Below are 22389 nucleotides of genomic sequence, written 5' to 3' on the forward strand. Positions count from 1 at the left end.
GCTAATTAATAACTTATCAAAAGTTCCAAATTTATGCACCACTAAGAAATGATGTCAAATACTTGACATGTAATCTAATTAGTCATGTAGGATGTTTGCATGTGACTGCAATTATGTGTTTTCATGGCTTTCAGGCTTGTCATAAAAGTCAACATCATTGTTCGGCATAAACAGTTTAATGGTAATTTTATAGCTATATGTAGAACCATATGTAGAACATTTTTTCTATAAAAAAAATGAAAATTATATAAAAAAAATTCTTTAAAAAAAAAAAATATATATATATATATATACCTAGACAAGAATTTTCATTTTTGCTAATTTTTTAAGCAGTAATTTATTTGTTATTCCATCAAATAAAACGATGCTTCTAAAATATGTTAACGCTGAGTTTAATATAAATCACCAGCATGCAGAGGTTATGACTGACTGTTTGGCAACGGAACGCTTAAATAAAAAAGCATGGCATATATCTTGACTTTGGTGAAAGTTTGCGGATTTTCAATGGTTGTTGCTGCAGGCATAGTAAAGAATTTGCAAGTTGTTTTTTTTTATATTAGCAACAAACACCTTTTCACACAAGTTCAATAAACACTAGTGAAACAATTGTTTTGAATAAGAACTTGTCTGCTTTTCTTTAATGGTTTTTCTTCAAATCTCTTTTTTCTTTAATGCTTATTAACGTGAAAAAGTAATACTTCTTGATTTAAAATTTTGAAGTCAGCAATGGATAATTTTCCATGAAAATCTCAAAAGTTTGCCATATCTGTGAAAGTTTTTCTAGTGCAACATTTTCTTTGTTGTTTTGAAAGGAATGTTTTGTTCCAAATTGAAATACTTGTTCCTTTTATCACTTCTTACCACTAGGAAACCTTTGTCTATTCAAATATAGCCTCACATGACGAACTCCTCCACGACTGTCTAAAGCATCAAAAACTTGCTCTGCAGTAAGCATTGCAGCTGGCACTGTAATATTTACAGTTGAACGATGCTCAGCTTGATAGTCGGCTTGACCGAAAACAGCAGAGTTCGTCCTCCAGAGAACTGGTGGTGTCTAAAACTCAATATTATACATCATTGGTTATTTACATTATAACATACTCTTTACTAATTTATCTATCTGTTGCAGTATATAAGGGATGTTAACAATAAGTTTTCACACTGATTATCAGTCTCGTGTTTTATTGCTCAGTGATAACCATTGCAAAGTAGTAAGAATGTTGTTTATGTAAAACAAATCTCAAAATTAATGTATCATTTTTGGCTCATAATTTAAAATGTTTTTAAAAAAAATTTTTAAGTTTGCTTTAAGTCAAGCTTAAACAAATCAGCTTTTATGTCAAGTTCAGGCAAATAAAAATCATCAATTGAAAGGCTGCAGACTGCCTGATGTTTAGCCAAAGGAAGCTCAAATGTGTCAGGGGCTCATGTGTGTGCCTGATGGTGGAGAAAGTATTCAAGTTACTTATCATTTTGGAGCATCTGTTAACAAGCAGCCAACTTAAAGACCATGTATGAAAGACTTATGGTATATCCTATTCGATCATGTGACTGCAAATAAATTAAAACTGATAACATTAGCACATTCTCTAGATCGAAATACATATTTCAAACATTTTGAGAAATGAAACACCCAAGTCCTAATCAATAATGACCCTCATTTGACTTGACATTTTTAGTTTGGCAGCTCTAACCAATCACATTGCAGATTTAAAGGATATTGGAAAGATTTGTTTTGTGAGTGCTTGAAGCAGGCCAAATAGAATGCAGGCCAAATATGTAGCGCTTGACTACTTTGACACTCAGAAGTTTGACAAGTTTTCAACTGATTTTAAAACTAGTCATATAGTGATCGACAAAATTCTGCTGGCTCAGGCAGCATAAAAACAGAGATATTCTGATGAAAGTTGAACATAAACAACCGTATTTTTTGTTGCTTTGTCACAATTTCTGCATTATGTTGCTACAATAAATTCTGCGTTGTGTTCCAACACAATAAATTTTGTATTATGTTGCGTCACAATAGATTCTGTGGTATGTTGCATCACAATAATTACTTTGATGATTTTTAAAGTCAATATAATAATTATGCTGCCCGCATTGACCAAGATTCTTGCAGTAAGGTAAAACAGCACATGCAAAGCTGCGAGGCAAGCAAATATTACAACAATGATTACAACACCAGCTTATATTGCACTGTTCACAAATCGTAAACTGGTTACTTCCACTGAGGTCTAATCAGTATTTCGAATATAACTTTCAACATGTTGAAGTGTTCAAATATAACCTTCGATACAGAAATTATAAAGATACTCGTTATAAATATATACAGTTCTGATTTTGTGATGACCAGTGTTAGACGATTCTACTAAAATGACAAGCCGAATGTGGTGTCAAATATTAGGCTTCGTCAATGATAATGTAGGCAACAGACACGTAACGGACAAATCTCAATTCCACTGTGACAGACAGTGCCAGTACCCGTGGAAGTTAATTCTTTAATATGATTACATTAATTCAATTTCCAAAATTTTTACTTTAATTCAATTTTTTTGTTAATTTTAATGTATAGCAACAAAGTTTCATTAAAACATACACTCATTTCTCCGTTTTCAAACCAAAATATGCTAAGACTATCTCTGAAATATTTAATACTTCCCAGCATTATCAAGGAAAAATAACTCCAATCACAGGTTAAAACATGCAACTTAGTAAGAGAATCAACGTAGGTAAAGCATACTCTTAAAAGTTGACTAGGGTTTGTATGCAGCTCGAAACTGAAAAGAAGTGTCATACATGGTACTTACTTGTTGGGCTATAGCTGCTAAGTTGAGGCCTGCTATACCCCTTAGGTTGAGGTGTGCCAACCCATTGAACCCGCCATGAATCAAATATATGTATATATATTGATTGCCTGCAAAACAAGTAGCGCCTGAAATGGTAAAGCTACCAGGTATCATGTTCTGAATAGTTACTATAGGGCTCACAAAGATAATACCATTTCTACAAAAAAATGCTTTGTGCTTACTAGTTATTACTGGCCATACTACTAGTAAGGAAAAATGTACATGGCATGACTTATTCATAGGGCAAAGGTTAGGTGTGTAAATATGCCCTACCTCAACTCAACTGGCTTGCCTAGACCCTTCGCCAGGTGGCAGCAGAATTAATATAATAAAAAGAAAGTTTTAAACACCACATTGAAGACATCTAAAATTTAATGCAATGATAATAGTTTTCTCTTGTCTAGTAATTTGAAGAAAGCAAGGATTACACTGATATATTCATAGGAAACACTAATTGCAATTTCTATTGGATATATGTCAATATATTATTTTCAACTTCAGTTTACACAATATCAGGAAGTAATAACTCTTATCTTCATACTAGCTGTGCTTCCCGGCGTTGCCCGGGTGTTAAAAATAAGCTTGTAAACTAAGTAAGCTAGTAAGCTTACTAACTCTAAGCTAGTAATTTTAGTAAGCTAGTTGCATCAGCATTGCTGTCCAGTTACAGTTATTCTAACAATAGCTATAGCCGGAATGCAGACAAACATACGGAAATACTTTGAGAAATATATATATAGATTTGTTGTTTAAAATTATATTGAATTATCACAAAATTTGTTCACAAGACTTGTTTAAATGAATCGATTTTTTTAATTAGGTTGGTTTATTAGATTTTTACAATTTTTTTTAAGTTTTGATTTCTCACTAATTCTTTCTGACGTAAATTGTTTGCATAGTGCATTGCACATCAGAATGCTGATGGATCCACTTGAGGCATAAAAAGGCAGCAAAGTAGTGAGGAAAACGGTACCAGTTACAGTTGCAACCTCAAAATTAGGTTGGAACTGTAACTGGTTCCTCAACATCTTGCTTTGAGGTTTACTAAACAAACTCAAAGATCCTAACTGCAATTTTCCTTCTTTATTAATGTTTCGAGAGTCGACTACTACAATTATCTCAATTATCTCAATTATCTCCATCACACTTGCTAATTCATGACAGAGGAATGTTTACAGATGTGTTAAACCTATATTAAAACATAACTGTTTATCAAGATGACATTAACTTTTTTCAAATTTATTTTAAAAAAATCGAGAAAAAATTGGATTTTTTTCTCAAAAAAACCATGATGTCAATCAACGGTTCAAATCATTTGATTTGTTCATGCCGACATTGAATATATTTTTAATGAAAATCTTTGAATAACATCACTATATAGGAATGCACTGATTGATGTGATTCGCCACATGATTAATTAATTAAATCTGCTCAGCTCTTGCCCTTGGCTTCCGTAATTGCATGTTTCAGTCCTATTTCCCACACTTTTTTGGCCTTGTTACACTCATATAAGACCTATAGATCGCTTATAAAAGCCTGACTTCAAATTAATTGAACAGCTAATCAGCGTGCATGTAAGCACGTATATCTTAGTGCAACACTTGTATAATATGTATCTATATATATATATTTCTCAAAATTTTTTGTGTGTCCGTGTATTAGTGTATCTGTCGTTATGTATGTTCAGCTATAGCTATTAAAATCTTGGAATTTAAAATTTCACATTATCATGGATTTGAACTCACGGAGATTGCAGTCGCAAGATTTCAATCCGCGTCCTCCACCACTGAACCACACAAGGCGTATTGATCAAAGGTACTATCATATACGGTATACCGTATGCACATGCTAAATGACGTGTTATTTGAAACTCTATGATTTCTATTAATTTTATAAAATCAATGCTTTTTAGGTTTTCTTGAACTTCTATTTTAGGTTTTTCGTAAGGTTCAATTGCTATATCCGCGGTCAAGACCAATTCTTTTCACGCGAACAATTGTAATATTTCTGTAAGAAGAGCCTCGACATTGTCTCACCGTTCGGTCAGACAGAGACAGTATGATATCTCATTTTCACATCTGTACCAGTATCAGGAGGTACCAGTATCATTGTATTTAAAAGCTATGAATTCTATTACTTCTATGAAACATGATGCTTTTTCGTGTCTTTTTGAACTTCTATTTTCGATTTTTCATAAAGCCCAATTGCTATATCCGTGGTTAAGGCCAATTATTTTTACGCGGACAATTGTACTATCTCTGTAGGAAGAAAGAGCCTCGATATGCTCTCACCGTTCGATCAGACAAAGACAGTACGATATCTCATTTTTATATTTGTACCAGTATCGAGAGGTTCCAGTATCGAGATGTATACCAGTATCGTCATATTCAAAGTTTTGATGGATAGCTTCTGGTGGAACACCAACCTTTTTTATACACACACACTTGCATGCAAGATTTGTTATTATTTAGTCAACATATTTAGTATTACTTGCTACTTATATAAATACCTTTATTAGTACTTGCTACTTATTTCACATTTACATTTAAACCCTTTTATAGTTGTTTTATTTTTCTTCAATTTATTTGATATACACCAAAAAAAATTTCATGATATGAAATTTAAAAGTTACAGTAGCTCGACAAAGTTTAAAAACCTTTACAGTTGTTTTTATTTTTTTCTCTTAGTTTATTTCAACTACACAAAACACTTTTTACATGATATGCAGTTTAAAGGTTAGATTATCAAACGGTGTCACATGTTAAATACAAATCAAGTGTCTGTCTAAAGACTTTTTTATTACCCAGGCAATGCCAGGTAGCACAGCTAGTATATATAGTAAAAGTAGCTCATAAAATTATTAGATCTTTTGCTTCCTTCACTCTGTCCGAAAAAGCTCAAGCTCGACAGGGTCTGATCTCAGCTTACCTCTTGGCCACGTGACGGCACACCTTTCATTGGTGTGGCGTAGTATATGAGTGGATATTTGTCTCAATAATCCTGCAACAAAACAAGCATGCATTGACCTTTTGATTTGACATTTGGCAATACTACATTGAAATCTGGAAAGATGTAACGGAATGTAAATCTTGATTGGACTTCTCCCTAATTCATAAATAAATACATGAATACAATGAACCATAGTCTGGATCTAAATCTCACTGTTGGTTTGTTTGTTTTTTGTTTTTTTAATTGCTTTCAAATTTTAGAAATTTATATCTGAGAATGAAAAAATAAATCACACATGATTTGCACTCGGGACCTCCATGTTTTCAGTCTAAGGTCAATTACTGTATGCGCATTTTTGCGGATTTCCCAGCAATTGCGTAGTAACTCAATGTTATTATTCGCTGACAACATAGCCAACGATCTTTAGTACTTTTATGGTATTGGCAGTGTTGTTTGAAGATTTCTTCATAAAGTTAGCATACAATTGCTAAGCAATTTTAAATCGTTGTTTTGAAATTTCCAACTCAAAAACGCACATTTTTTCTTTCTGACGTTCGAACTATTTGGAGTTAATATGGATTTCACAAATACCTCCAGAGTTAAAAAGCGAAGAATTACTTATCGTGGTGACATTATAGCCGAATCAACTTCAAAATTAATTTAATGTTCAGATAGTAAAAGTGACAGCGCTGACTCTGATTGTGGCGAAAGTATTAGTTTTGTAAGAATAACGAACATTGTAGGGGATCATTCTAGCTTAGTAGCGATCGTAGTTTTACATAGCTTTAGTAATGCACATGATATAGATACATGTACATTGAAATTTTTGTATAGCTCTGTTTGTTAACATGTTGGCAACATAGAATATGTTAATGTTTTAGATGAAGTTTGAAATTGAAAAAACATTGTATACATATCACGCAGCAAAATCGACAATTTTTAGTAAAATGGCTGGCAGTAGGCCGAAAGCTAAATTCGTACATGAAAGCAGCGAAAGGGTTAAGTTACTCAAATTTATTGGGTAATTGTTATATTACCCAATGAAACGCCGGTCTTCGGCTAGTATATACATACATTCATGTATACTGTACATACATATATACATGCATATATACTGACATGTATGTACAAGCATGTATTCTGACATGTACATGTATGTACACACATATATACATGTACATAGATATATACATACACATACATATATACATACATACTTACATATGTACAAACATATATACTTACATATATATATATTCCTAAATATAAAATATGGTATATAATACAATATACATGTAAATGTATATGTTATATACGTATACGTATATATGTTATATGTATAAATATATATTATATACATATATATTTTATAGGTATAAATATATATGTTTATGAACTAGCTGAATGCCCTGGTAAAAAAGTCTGTGTAGAAAACTTATTCATATTTAGCATATAGAACTTTTTAAACTTCATATCATGCAAAAAGGGTTTTTATGCAGTTCAAGGAAATTAAGAGAAAAAATAATCCAGAGGTTCATGGGATTGTGTGTATGTTTACAAAAGTGTTTTGTGGCAGCAGAAGCTCATTGCATTCAATGTTTGAATGGACAATGCTGGTATCTCTTAATCTATATACAGTGAAACTCAGATAAGTCGAACTTCATGGGACCGAGAGAAAGTGTTCGAGTTATTAGAGCGTTCAAGTTATCAGAGCATTGTCACAAGTGCATGTATTTATCAGTAGATACGTGTACATTTGCAAACTATATATAAATCAAAAGCATAGATTGCTTGTTGCATGTTAAAGAGCCTCTCATGTAAAGTTTGAAATTTTTTTATTAGAAAGTATAAATATTTTTCTATTATTTGAGATTTGTCTGTTGTTTTAGGTAATAGGACTGTCAGGATGTTTTCAGATTAAAATAGACTAAACTTGATCGCCGTTAGAACGCTCAAAAAAAAGACATCTTTTCCCTTTGAGCGTTTTAACAAAGATCAATTGAGCCGATTTTATTTTCAGTTAATCCGATGGTTTCTACGCTTTCCCTTGCTTTCAATTGCCAAGCGGATGTTTGGTAAAACTTGACGTTTTGTAAACCTTTAAAAATATCGTTGACCAAAAATATTTGCCGATGGTGATAATAATGGCACCTACAAACTACTAAAAGTTAATGTTTATCTCTATGGCTTGAAATTAAGTAATATTCTATAGCGATAAAAACTGTCTCCGTAGCCGTTGGGCAAAGAAATGTTTGAGTTAACAATGTTGAGGCCAAGTTATGTAAAGCAACTTATCGTTGCGTGGGAACGGACCAAACAAATCCGTTCGAGTCAACCATGTGTTCGAGCTATCCAAGGGGGAGTTATCCGAGCTTTATTGTATACGAATTTCAAAGTCTGTGTGTCTGTATGTAATTCAGTTTCTCTAGTTCGGTTTTTCCAGCTATAGCTATTAAAATATTGGAATGAAGAATCCATATCACAGAAGATTTGATCTCAAAACCTCCCATCCACCAGGCAAATGCTTCAACAATTTAGCTACGTGAGATTGGTGGATTCGTTGGGCAATATATGTCACTGTGTGGGTGAAAGTATGCTACAGCTCTTTTTACGAGGCAACATAAATTTAAGCCCTCCCATGAGAGCAAGTAGCTAGCTCTTATTAGTAAGCTTTTTCAATTGAGTCGATGGTGATATGCTAGTCTAATGACAGGCAAGTACATTAGCTGTCATTGTATATAAGCTGATTTTAATGCCCATGCAACGCCGAGCATTGCGCTGGTAAAGGTACAAACGTAAAAACAAAATATTGAACTGTCTTTGTATGACCAAACGGAGAGAGAATGTAGAGGCAATTCTTACACTACATAATACATTTGTTCACATGAAAAATATTTAGCTTTCACAGCTTTATAAAAACTGGAAACAGGAGTGTAACGGCACATTTAAAAATTGCAAATGAAAAAACTGGGTAATGGTGAAAAAAAAGCATTTAAAAAATCTCTAAAAATAGTAATAGTAAAAGGTAATATTAATTAATAATAAATGTGTATTTAGCGAGCACAATCACGATGAGGATATACCTTTATGTAAGAGTGTTAGTGATGATAAGGGCGGCTTAGCCTAATGGCTAGGCGCCCTCTCGTTTATTGATTTGTGATTTGAATGTCGCAAGTTGGAATCCTCTGCAAAGCGGATTTTTAACTGCTAGATTTTAATTGGTGTAACTGGACAAAAGGATGAAACCAAAAAGACAAGCATTCAGATTTATATACGTATATAAATGCAGAGGTATAGAGATGTAGATATACATTTTATATCTATGAATCTCATTGTTTGTCTTTATTCTGTCTGTCATCTGTTTGTTTGTGTTTCCAGTTATAGCAATCAAGTTGTAAGAATAAAAACCACTGCGAATGGGATTTGAACTTTAGACCGCTGGTTCTGCCAACAGGCATTTATCCATTACACTACACTGTCCAATGGCTATACTATGGAATAAATTGATAGCACACTTATTACACATTCCAATTTTTCATAGCCTCGTGCTTAACACTGCAGCTAGTGTTACGCTTGAGGCAATACCAAAAGAAAAAGCCGTGCCCATACATGAAAAGAAATGCTCAAATTCACATGGTCAATAAGACTATTGCAATCAGTGTAGATCTGTAGTAGGCACTGCAGCCAGTAAAGCATGAATTACACACAAATAAACACAATTAACCGAAATAAACAAAACACAATCATTTAAAAATTAGAATGGGGCATGTTATATATGTTGATTAAAAATAAACCTTCTGTGCCCAAACTTTTTTATTATCCGTGTAATGCAGGGCATTCAACGAATATATTCAATTATACACAAACATACATAAATACATAGTGTATCTACATATACCGTGCATGAGTATTTATTTTAATACCCTTTTTAGAATGCTCGCAGGCTTATGCTTGCATAAGACTGCAAAGTGAACACATTGTCTAGAGATGTCTGGTTTGATACTATGGACCAGCAAAATGACTAGCCTATCAAATTCTGGTTCTTTTCAAAATTTTCTTTAGACCTATCATGTCGTATCTTTGGAGTTCATAAGTGTTTTATATATTTAGAAATTTTGTTTATTTATAAGTAAGCATTCAGAAAAATAAAATGCATAGTGCCCTGTGTCTTTTTTTATCTTCTAGAATCAACCAAGCAATCATATATGATCTCAACTCTTCCGATTGCATTAAATTTAGCAACTCACCTTCGCTTTCTTATGTCATGGTATTTACTTTGCATGGTATACAACTGGAGCAGTTAAGATATTTAAAAAATAGATCTTCACCCGCATGATATAGAGCCTGACCTTCTATAGACAAGTGACAAGGTGTCACGATAACTAAGCTTGTGAAAACGATCTTGAGTTGCACAAAATAAACTTTGTAATTTACAACTCAGACAGTTAATGAATAAAAAGATATTTATATTTCTTACCGTAGTTTACATTAGGAGGGGCCATCACTCGAACAATATCCACCAAAGCTGCATGTTCAATTTCACAAGCTCCATCACGTAAAACTACAATCATAAAAAACAAAGCATGATCCTGGCCGCTGTTTCTGAAACATTCGGCAGAGGAGCAAAACTTGCATAAAAAAACTTGCATGACGATAAAACAGACGCGTAAGAACAATAGACATGGTTTTATTTAATGCGTGAAGTATATTTGTGAAAATATTTCGACGAATAAGGTTGCAGGAAAGTGTAAACAGAAACCGTCTACCACAACTACGTTACATTTGAGCCGTTTTGGAAAGAGAATCCAAACTACGGCGGTCTCGTGTGGCTGCGATTAACTGTTCGTTTTTTAGCTTTTAAGAGCTTGTAATCACATTTTCACATACTTTGCACTTACAAAACAACGGAGTAAGACATGGTGAATCTTTTGATATCAAATAACTGTATTGTAAATTTTGTTGCAAGTCAACCTTCAAATAGATCAACAGGTTAAAATGATAACTGCTCATTACTTATACGGCCAAAAGATTGTCACCATGTTATTTTGTCAACAACTCCAACATAATATGAACTATACAGCACCAACATTTAAGGGAAATTGGACACATGCATAACAACTTATACCTGGTTAACAAGTATAGTATAGCAAGTATAACATTATAGCAAATTATATCCTACACAAGATATTCTAGGGAAAACGCCACCTGAACATAAGTATATACACCATACAACAGACATTCTCGGCTGAACCCATTATGCAAAAGTTTAAACCTTGACATGCCAAGTTAATCCTTTTCAATATTTGTTTAGTATCAAAATATTCTTGTAAGATTATATTGTATTTCATTTAAATTACTATAACGGCCAAAAAACAATGATAAATATTTTAAGTAATTACAAATAGCATTAGAAATTCTGCATCATGTAAAACTACAGAAGTACGAGGCTTAACGCGTCTAATATGTAGGTCAAGCCATCTTAATTTACATATTCTCAATATCTCTATATTGTCATTTATTTCTACAATTTTTTTCATCTCTTCCACAACTTTGATACTTCAAGAATTTGTAGAAATGACCTGTTAAAAAAATTCCTTACAATCTTGCCTTCAGTGCAGATAGCCACCAGATACTATGACCAGACTATTCAATTGGTGGCTGGTAGATTACCAGTAGAGACCGATTAGCAGTCTTCTTGCCTGCAGAGAACTTCTTCAGTAGTAGTGAAATTTTAAATATACTATGTACTCTATCAATCCCGAGGTCAATGTGAAATAGTTTTGCACTAGTACAGTATTTTTCTTTCTTAAAATGCATTTCGAGCCTAAAATATATTCTCAAGAATGCTGGAACTTCAAGGGTTACATGATTGTGATAACATAAAATAGAACATATTTTAATAAAGTTATATCTATATACAGTGAAACTCGGATAAATCGCCCTCGGATATATCGAACACATGGCTAACTCGAATGGATTTGCTTGGTCCGTTCCCACGCAATGATAAATGGCTTTAGATAACTCGACCGAAACTCTGTTAACTCGAACAGTTTTTGCCAAACGGCTACCGAGACGGTTGTTACTATCGCTTTAGAATATCACTTTATTCCAAGCCATAGAGATAAACATCGGCTTTTAGTAGTTCTTAGGCCTCGTTATTACCAACATCGGCAAATATTTCCATTAACGACTTTTTTAAAGGTTTTCAAAAATCAAATTTTACCAAACATCCGCTTAGCGATAAGCCCTCCGAACACAAGAAAAGCGAGGTAAAATTTGGATAACTTTAAAGTAATATCGGCAAAATTGATAATGGGTTTTTAATAGTAAAGCAGTTTTGTAATAACTGACTTACTGCAAAATTGATCTTGGTTAAAACGCTCGGTAGAGAAATACGTATGTATTTTTTGTTTTGCCAATTTTAATCTGACAACGTCCTGGCAGTCACATCACCTAAAGCAACAAACAAATCTCAAGTGATTGAAAAATATCTATACTTTCTGATTAAAAATATTTAAAACTTCACACAAGAGACCCTTTAACTTGCAACAAGCAATCTATGCTTTTGATTGCAATATAGTTTGTAGATGTACATGTATCTACTGATAAATACATGCACTTATGACTGTCCTGATAACTTGAACGCTCTATAATAATAACTCGAACACTTTTGCTCGGTCCCTTGAAGTTTGAGTTATCCGTGTTTCACAGTATATATAAATCTAAGTGTTTGTATTTTGGTCTGTCATCGTTCATATGTCCAGTTAATAGCGAGTAGTTTACCACGCACACTTGCGCTTGTCCCATGCCCTGTTACATGTCCCATGCGATCGTGACGTGTGATGATTATATGCACATTTAATTCGGAGTGTGGCGAGATTGCTGCATGGCTTAATAATTGCGTGCTTGGTTTCACATATGCGTATCCAAATTTACAGGTTTGATTCCAGTGAGAGGCAATAATTTTTCCCAACTCTGGCCTCGGTTGGACAGACAGACACAGCTCTTATCATAGTAAATATTTAAACTAGCTTAAGTTAGTCAAATTAATTGGGAAAAGAAACTTAGCCAATGGCACATACATTACTTGCCACTGTTTATGAGCTGTTTTAAATTTTGAACGAAGGTGTGGCATAAAAAGTAAGAAATGTTTTTCAACAATCTGTTGTAAATATGCCTCGACGTTTCAAACATTTGAATTATGCATTAGCTGGTCACACAGAAATAACCAAGTACCTCCATTCAAAAGTTAAAATGACAAATGCTGTATATGCTGATTAAAAATGATTTTTTGTGCAAAGGTGTTTTCATAACCCGTGCAACAGCCAGAATAGTAAAATACTCAAATTTTGGTCCATATGAATAAGATTATTGTGTGATGTCACATCAAGTTGCAGTAGAGAGTGGGGTAAGTAATACAACAGGGGAAACAAATTCAAATATTAGAAGGAAGCCACCTCATTACCGTAAACTACGCACTGTCTCTGCAGGCGCTACACTAATGCGTCACAATACAATGTCATGTTTAATAATATTCCAAGAACATAATGTAGTGTTACCATATCATTTATGACTCCATTAAAAATCCTGTTTAACCCTTTTGCAAGCATAGCGACATTATTTTCATTTCGCGATACTGACGCCGATGGGCAGAGCGACTATTATGGGGCGACGCAAACGTTTTTTTTATATTGATTTTTGGTTAGCTTATTTCATTTTTTATTTACTTTTTACTAATAGTAAACTAAAATATATTGGTTTCTGTTAGCAACTAAAAAATTAGCCGTTTTGAGAAAAAAAAAGATCATTTTTGCAATACTAAACAAATGAAAAATCCGAAATAAAAACGTATTTGAATAAAACGGAGATTTTTGTTTGTAGCTTGTTTATGCTTATGTTACTGTTTTCTGAATATTTTCCCAAAGTGCAACAACTTTCGTTTACTGTCATGGCGTCCTCCAAAGGCTATAAGCAAAGGCAAAGCTACAGAGGAACAATGATAAGCACATGATATCAAGACTGTGGTGTAGGCCTCTGCAAGGACAAATGCTTTCAAAATTACTATAGCTAGAAAAACACTTACATAAAAATTTGACTTATAAATGTTTATTTGTATTTACCTGTATAATAAAAACATAATATGCATATACAATATCATAAATAAAAGTGTATCAATGAATTTTTTTAAATCAATATGTGAAAAATTAATCTGCCCAGGGGGTCTCAAATAGCCCAAAAAACTTGCCTGCGAAAGGGTTAATAATTTGATCTTGCTGCACTTTACTGTTTGTGTGTTAGCAAATTATATTTGTTAATCTTTCTCCTAATCATTTATTAATAATGTACAATCTCGAAGTGGTTATCTTAAAGCTTACAAACAGATAAAAAAATATTATATTTTCTTCTAGTTATCAAGTTCACAAGTTACCTTCTAACTAGTAACAGAATAAAAAAGATGGATATAATATAGCAGGAATGATAATAATGGGCTCATTGGAACATTTTAAAAGGCTCGCAAGTTATTTGTTCAAAATCTAAAACATTTTTTCTGTTATGAAAAATGTAAATAGTTTCAATTATTTCAAACCTAAAAGACATTTTTAAGCAGTTTTATACCATCAGCTGTATATTAAAAGAGCAGGAAACAGACAAAGTATACGGAATTCTTTTTGGATGCTCATGGAGAAGTTAGGCTGGAGAATATACTGCTGTCTTTGCAGGAACTCGCATTCAATTTCTTAAAATTTCATTCACAAATTTCTTGTGAAAATTAGAAAAGGTTAATTCTTTGTTTGGGTTTTTTATTATAATAAAACAAAAATGAGATGGTTCACTCCCAAAAACAAAGTACATTCATCGTTTTGTAAAGTAGTACAAATATTAAAGAAATACATTATCAAAATAATTTGGTTTTTATCTTCTTTATTTTTCTACGCATCTAAAACAAAAAACTCAATTTTGTTCCAACTGTGATGTATCTGATGTATATAAGTTTAACATTCAAGTTCGAACTGTATATTATTCTTTTACATTAAACTTTACATTCAAAGCTTTGCTATGGTTACCGCAATGTGGTATAACATACCGCCATCAGCTTGCCCACCTCCAGGATTTGTATTTGCCTGTAAATATAAATAAAAATAAATGAAATATAAACATAAAAATAAAGATCAACAAAGGCAATAATACCAACGAATATGTGGTGAGCTTTTAAAGCTAAAGCTAGTAAGACATTCAGTGAAGAGACGACCTTGTTAAGTTCAGTAAAAAGCAATACTGATGTTGTGTAGACTTAATTGTAAGCAAAGAAGGATTATATACCTTCTTGTTAGCAGGAAACTTACAAATTTTAGCAGAGGAAAAATCAGATATTTTTCAAAGAAAGTAGAACATGGTACATGTTTGCAGTGAGCGACACAATTTTCAGAACAAAAGCCTTTTGTCAACTGCAGTTGAAATGTCTGAACAAAGCGTAGTTTGTAGTATACAATATACAATGTTAGTAGTGGTAAAAACACAATGCTCTAACTCATATAACAATGATAAACAGCACAACGCTCTAGCTATAATATCATTGTTATATTATCATAATACATTGATTTTTAATATACAATAATAATATATATATAATAGATATACAATATTTAATATACAGTAGATAAATAAGACAAATGACTTGAGAAAATAAAATAATTAAGTTTTGTTCGATGAAACTCTCCTTAGTGCTTCTACACAGAGATATGCTAAGGCATTGCAGAAAAACAACTGGCTGTCTTCATATACTTAAGTCAAAGGTTGCGCAAAATTCAATTGACAAACATGAAAAAAAATCATTCGTAAAAATTTCCCAATAATAGCAATCTCCAACAAAGGAAAATACTTCAAAGGCCTATTGAACGACTACCCTATTGGCTGCTTTCAAGCCCAAATACCAGTTAAGCACCTAAAGTATATCAAGTCAATTTTAGCCAGCCAACGCAACAGTTGTTTATGTCAAATTTTTAGTGTCAAAGCTGTACTAAAAGAAATTTATATATTTATGTATGTCAAAGATGGGCCAATAAAAACTAACTTATGTCAAAGTTGGACCAATAGAAATGTATTTATGTCAAAGATAAACCAATAAAAATTTATTTATGTCAAGGATTGACCAATAGAAATTTACTTTAATGCAAGGTAATAAAGCAGGCCAGCGTAGATGACACTGGCTACAGGTACTCAAGTGACTTCTGTACCAATCCTTCGTTTTTTCTTGACGTCATTTTATAGATGTCGGCCATCTTTATAGACAATCTTTTCGTTAGAAACACGAAGCTTTTGCAATGATAATTTGAAAACGATGTTTTTGTGTGCAATTTTTTATTATAGTATCAAAACAACACTTAAAAGTATGAATAAATCAAAGAAAAACGATCGGTTTCTACAAAAATGGCGGCTTTTCCGTGAACGAGCACATATGCAAACGACTTGATGATGTAAAAAAAACGATGGATTGTATTAGATTAGATGACAACTGGTTAGTGTTTATCTGACAACTCTTTTATAGACAATGTCAAAGGTCAACCCCTAACTCCAAATTGTAAAGGTTACATAAGAGTTTAAGCTGAAGTCATAGAGCTTTACAGAAGAATTGAATTTGCAAACCAAGTTTAACTTTTCAAGTTGTTAAGTAATCAAACAGTGTAAAAACTGGACATGCGAAGTTATCCATTGAATAGGCTATTTGTTTTTATGCCTAAAAATCGTTGTGTATTGTAGCAAACATACTTATAAGAATACATTTTATTTCGATTATTCTATTTCCGAGTCCATTAAACAACTACATGTATTAGTATTTCAAATAGTTAAATTTAGCATTAGAACAAACACAAAATCTCTGCAAAAACAGCAAAATACAAACACCAAAATTATACGTAAAAATTAATCAATACATATTTTTAAGGTTAGTTTAATTTTGGAAACACATAACATGAGAATACCTAGATTCAGTGGCAGATTGAGCCATGGAATAACAATTTGCTCAACTTCTACTAGATTAGTTTTAATTAATTTGGTTTATATATTTTTCGTTTTCACGTTATTAATTTCAGCTTCAGGTAAGTTTCTTTTACTTACTGAACTGCGATGTCAAAGTCTGTGATGTCAAAGTCTGTGATGTCAACTGTGATGAGACAAATGCTTCATCAAATTTTAAAGTCATATGTTAAAAATTTAGCATGTAGAGGTTTGGCTGAATTGTTGGAGGAAGATGATTGCTGTTTTATAGGATATTCGGTAAAACTTAATAATGTAACAAAAGAAAGCCATTTTTAGATTTGAAAATACCATCTAAATTAGAGTTGCTGAACACTATTTCAGTCATTTTTAACGAATACAAACTAAATAATAACCAGTTGCTTAGTTGCAATGGCTAGAGTATGGTTAACAATGTACACTGAAAGCAACAGAACAACAATCAACAAGGTACAGTTCTATGACAATGACAAGTAGACTTCTTACCATTGTGTAGTTTTATGGTTGCCTCAAGCTGGTCACACCACTTGCCAATTCAATGACTGACATGAGTATGGCATGAGAAGGACGCAGGAGGAAAGCTTGTTCTTCACGGGTGGTCTCGGTATTTAGTAAACGAGCAAGGTCACTCTCTCTGCTTTTCGAGCAGTGCAGGTGGCCAACATTACTAGTTTTGTCCTACCAGCCAAGGACCATAGTTGTGTCATTACCAGTGCTCTGTCCCATGTTAGCAAGTTGTACTATTCATCTTATAAAAGCACTCAATTCTAAAAGCTAACCTTCAATGGAAGTACGATTAGCAAAATATGCAACCAGTTTATTGAATACTCAGCAATGACAATCAAGCAAATTCAGATGAGAGATCGCTGTTATTAACAATTATTATGAACAACTACAACATGGAAAGTTAAGAATTGTCCTCTTTTCGGAATGACCATTGAAAAAAAACTACCACCTTGCGATGTAAATTTTTTCCTCGATTAGTCAATTCTAAGTGAACACTTTTCCAAACCAATACCCTAACAATAATTTGGTTGAAGCATACGGTTAACAGGTCACGAGCATTAATATTGTCTCTGTTGCACAAAGATTACACATTCAGAGCATCTTTCCAATTTTCTAAGATGATATAGAGATAACTCCTGTAAAAAAGCAAAGTATAGTCTACATTTTGGTCAATTTGCGTTCCTTATGAACATTTACGTTTTAGGTAAAATAAAATTCTTGGAATGGTTTGCAAGCAATATTCTTATTTGTGCTATCTCAAAATTTGCAAAATTTTTCATGTTAATGTAAGAATTTTATAAAATATCTAAGATAACAAAAGCATCAGAGAGATCACAGAAAAATTATTTATTTTTAATTATAAAAGTTGCTCATATTTGAGTTAGTAGCCGCCCATCACTACATATAACAGTTAGAAAAAAATTGCACTAGTATTTCCCTAAGTAACTATTCTAACAAGCGACATTGTTAAGCTGTTTAACGTTTACTGATATAGTTTACATCTGTTTGAAGAAATCCTTTTAGCCTCTTCAAGGGTGCTTCTCAAGAATTTCCAAATAATATCTGATGAAAATTTAAATACTTTAGCTAATTGAGTAGGCTATATCGTATTTCATTTTCCTGCACAGTTCTCATTTAGTACAAACTCCCTAACTCTCGATTCATCTTGTTTTCATGTAATTGTATATGTACATTATTTAGTCCATAATTAATATTATCTTATTAATGTTTGTTATTCTGTATCTTGTTGTATTATTCATGCTTGATATGAATTTTACAGTTTTCAACTTACTTTTAAATAATTTTAAAATATTCTTCACTTAGTTCACATACATGTAAGTAGAATTATATCTCTACTGTATTATTAACTTTTGAGTAAACTTTCATATAAAATATTGTTTGCAAACTTGAAAGACTAAAAAAATTGTAGTGTAGTGGGAATGGAAATTTCTGCAGAGACTGAAAAGAAATAGTCTAATATTCACATCAAACTAAAACTAATAGCAACATGTTTGGAATCATGAGCTCATCAGTTTAGTATAGTATTGATTGCGTATACATGCTTTATTTTCTATTGTTTTATAACTAATTTTTCATAGAGCGTACATTTTAACTAAGATGAGATAACTCCCATTTGAAAGTTGTTCTTACTTGATCATAGTCTAGCCGGTCCCAAAAAAAATCAAATATGAAAAAGGATAGCCCCAAGGTCAAGGTTAGCCTGAAGGGTTATGCTAAAGATGGGTTTGGTAAAAAGAGATCTGGCCAAAATAGGTTTGAAGACAAGTAAAAAATTAGTAATGAGGTTGCCAGCTTGTAGAAATGAGTAACACAGAAAGACAATTATATTATAATTAATTATAATATTAATATTATAATTAATATATTATATTATAACTAATTATTATATTAATATTAGATAATTAATATATTATGAAGATAAGTATGCGTCCAAACTATCCTCATGTTCATATTTTATTTACAATAATATATTTAATAGCGTTACTTGCTCATCTGTGTGACCGATGTGCACATTTTGCAGTCTTGCTGTCTGTTGTGGCCTGAAGCCTGTTAAATTACTTTTGCATGATAAAAAGAAATATTCACAAGCAATTAACAACGTAATTATATACAATCACCTCCCCCCCATTCCCTTACCACATACCATAACTTGTTATCACCTTTGGATTAGATGTTGATAAATCAAGTCTAAGCTGAAGTGAACAATATTAGTTTAGTCGTAGCAATTTATTTTCTACACAATCCAAAAAGAATAATCTTAAAATTACAAACACTGAGTGTTTTGATGGCATTGAAAAATCTTAAAAGTACTGACACAATATAGAATAGTGTACAGTTCAAACATGCAATTGAAAAATTGAAGTCTTGAAAAGACAACTCCCAAGTTTCGTGCAGAGTCTAATCGACTCACTCCCTTAGCATCACTAGGGTCATGATTGCGCAATGCCGAGTGCTCCTGATGCTCAGATGTAAACATATTGCAGTTGAAGTAAATTATTGCCTTGATGTTTATGAAACTGCAATCGCAGTGCAGTAGTAAGCATGTCACAGCAGTGCAGTATAATCGCATTGCATGCTTTTACTACTGCACAGCCCTCAGTATACATGCTAGAGGTGGAACGAGACACGAGACGTCTCGAGTATCGACCTGTCTCGTATCGGTCTCGTCTCGACTTAACTATTGCCAAACTCGAGACAGGAAGTAGAACTAAAGCGCCTGCGCACGGTTGTTAAAACATGGCTTCTTGCGGTAGCAACAACTCCATATATTGTAATGGATTGCGGGCAACTGCCTTTAAAGTTATACCCGGTCCGTTACTACCTGTTGCTACTGATTATGTTGGCCACTGAGTCTAATCATGTAGTCCGGACAACGGTCCTGTTATTTTTTAGTTGGGTTCTGTGTCGTTAAAACAGATACCGGGTCGTATCTAATTACTCTTTGGATAATCCAATTTAATAAATAAGACTTTTGCGGGTAAAATGTCTGTATTTTATCGTATCGTGTCTAAACACCAACTGCCCTTCATAAAATTCGGGCCTCTTTTACGTATATACTACCAATCGCGGGTAAAACTTGCCCGGACACGGAGAAACGAACGAAAGGCTGTGTCGACCATAGTCCGTGCTCGGTTAACAATGACGTTTTGTTAGCTCAATGTAAGAATATACATGTATACAGTAATTAATATAATTTCATGAGTACAATTTAAATATAATTCACATACTACAGCTAATACACAAAGAAAACTTTAATGAAACGATAAGAATGAAAGTGTTATCGTGTGTTCTTTTAGTTGCGGTATTTCTTTGTAGAGTGTAGAGGTGGAATGAGACAGGTTTTTTAAGCTCGAGACGAGACTCGAGACACTGTCTTGTAAAAATTCGAGACACGAGACAGTAAAATAATGAGCATTTGGTGATGATTTCACTACACAAGTACTAGCTACTTGGTATATATAAAATTAATAAAACTATTTTTAAATTGAATTTTCACCTGGTGTAAACGATTTAAATACAACATTTTAATAGTGATATGCATGTAGTTTTTGTAAACAAAAGTGACACAAACAGCTCTAAAATACCGAAGTTATATATTCTAAGAGTTTTGAGCTTGATTGATCATAATTATTATAAACATATTGCTTTGTACATGTATATTTTTACCATCTATTGAATAGTTCTTACTTTTTATTGTAATGTGTAATGAAACCGATAGCCGTCACTCTACTAGAGTGACGGCTATCGGTTTCATTACACATTACATTAAAAAGTAAGAACTATTCAATAGATGGTAAAAATATACATGTACAAAGCAATATGTTTATAATAATTATGATCAATCAAGCTCAAAATTCTTAGAATATATAACTTCGGTATTTTAGAGCTGTTTGTGTCACTTTTGTTTACAAAAACTACATTCATATCACTATTAAAATGTTGTATTTAAATCGTTTACACTAGGTGAAAATTCAATTTAAAAATAGTTTTATTAATTTTATATATACCAAGTAGCTAGTACTTGTGTAGTGAAATCATCACCAAATGCTCATTATTTTACTGTCTCGTGTTTCGAATTTTTACAAGACAGTGTCTCGAGTCTTGTCTCGAGCTTAAAAAACCTGTCTCGTTCCACCTCTAATACATGCAGTACAACTATTTGCTAATGCATTGTAAAAAGTTTTGGTACAGGCACCATATTATCTAGTGTACATTGTACAGTCCTGAATGGGATGGAAGCCTTGCTAGTGCGTAATTTGCAATGTAACTTTCGAATAACACTACATACATTCGCAGCGTATTTTCATGAAAACTCATCACTGAATCCAGCAATGATGCAACCACAATACAATTTCAAGATTTGCATGCTGTTTCAAATTGTATAAGTCGGCAAACATATTGGTCACAAGGAGCTTGATCAATATGCTTAAAATGAGAATATATTATGGTTTTAATATATAATGTTAATGGTAGCTATTGGAGGCAACTATAATGCTGAATTTGAGTTTGTAGTGAAAATCTGTTTTCAGCCTTCAAACACCATTGACTGTGGTGAGAACTTCGGTTCGGGCGCAGTAACAGTGAAAATGCCTAACAGATGCTCGGAAAGCCGGCCGTATCAGATGATCCATCTACAGTTGCAGTATACATACAGTTTCATGTTGTGAAGAATGAAAATTCATAGTATGCATGAATTGCTGGGTTTCAGGTAATGTATAGAGGAAGTAAATGTGCAGTAGATAGAAGTAGGAATGTTGTGGTAGGAGCACAGTGGCAGTAAATGTCTACTGAACCTTAAAAAGTTGTCATTCATTGTGAAATTACTGCGTAATACATTGCAATCATGCAGTGCAGTTGTAGTGCATCATAACCCTGACCATTGCTACATGCTGCCAGCAACCATGATCTCAAAGACATTGTGAGAAGCTACTTCTCCTTTTAACATTTAAAAAACTTTTACCAGCCAAGTTCATAAATAAATACATTATGATTTGTGTATATAATAAGTTAATAACCAATAATAGCGTTATCATGTCAGCCAAAGTATTCATGA

At 32.8% G+C, this 22389-nt stretch overlaps 1 protein-coding gene across 2 annotated transcripts in view; it reads right to left on the reverse strand.

Moving 5' to 3' along the window:
* LOC137401116 (uncharacterized) overlaps nt 1-17369 on the reverse strand; it is a 29711-nt gene extending 12342 nt beyond the window's left edge. Inside the window, exons 1-6 of one of the 2 annotated variants that reach the window (XR_010979289.1) lie at nt 17295-17369; nt 14881-14917; nt 10273-10356; nt 5775-5846; nt 2808-2914; nt 899-1054 (exon numbers count right to left, since the gene is read on the reverse strand). Coding sequence is in view for 1 of the 2 variants with exons in the window: in XM_068087483.1 (XP_067943584.1) it covers nt 862-1054; nt 2808-2914; nt 5775-5846; nt 10273-10356; nt 14881-14917; nt 17295-17297 (496 nt within the window). In the remaining variant the exon portion in view is untranslated. Of the gene's footprint in view, nt 1-861; nt 1055-2807; nt 2915-5774; nt 5847-10272; nt 10357-14880; nt 14918-17294 lie in introns of both variants that reach the window. The other variant, XM_068087483.1, reaches the window with a different exon arrangement.
* Between the last annotated feature and the right edge of the window lie 5020 nt (nt 17370-22389).

This window comes from Watersipora subatra, chromosome 7, assembly GCF_963576615.1.
Source record: "Watersipora subatra chromosome 7, tzWatSuba1.1, whole genome shotgun sequence".
NCBI classification, from domain to species: Eukaryota; Metazoa; Bryozoa; class Gymnolaemata; order Cheilostomatida; family Watersiporidae; genus Watersipora; species Watersipora subatra.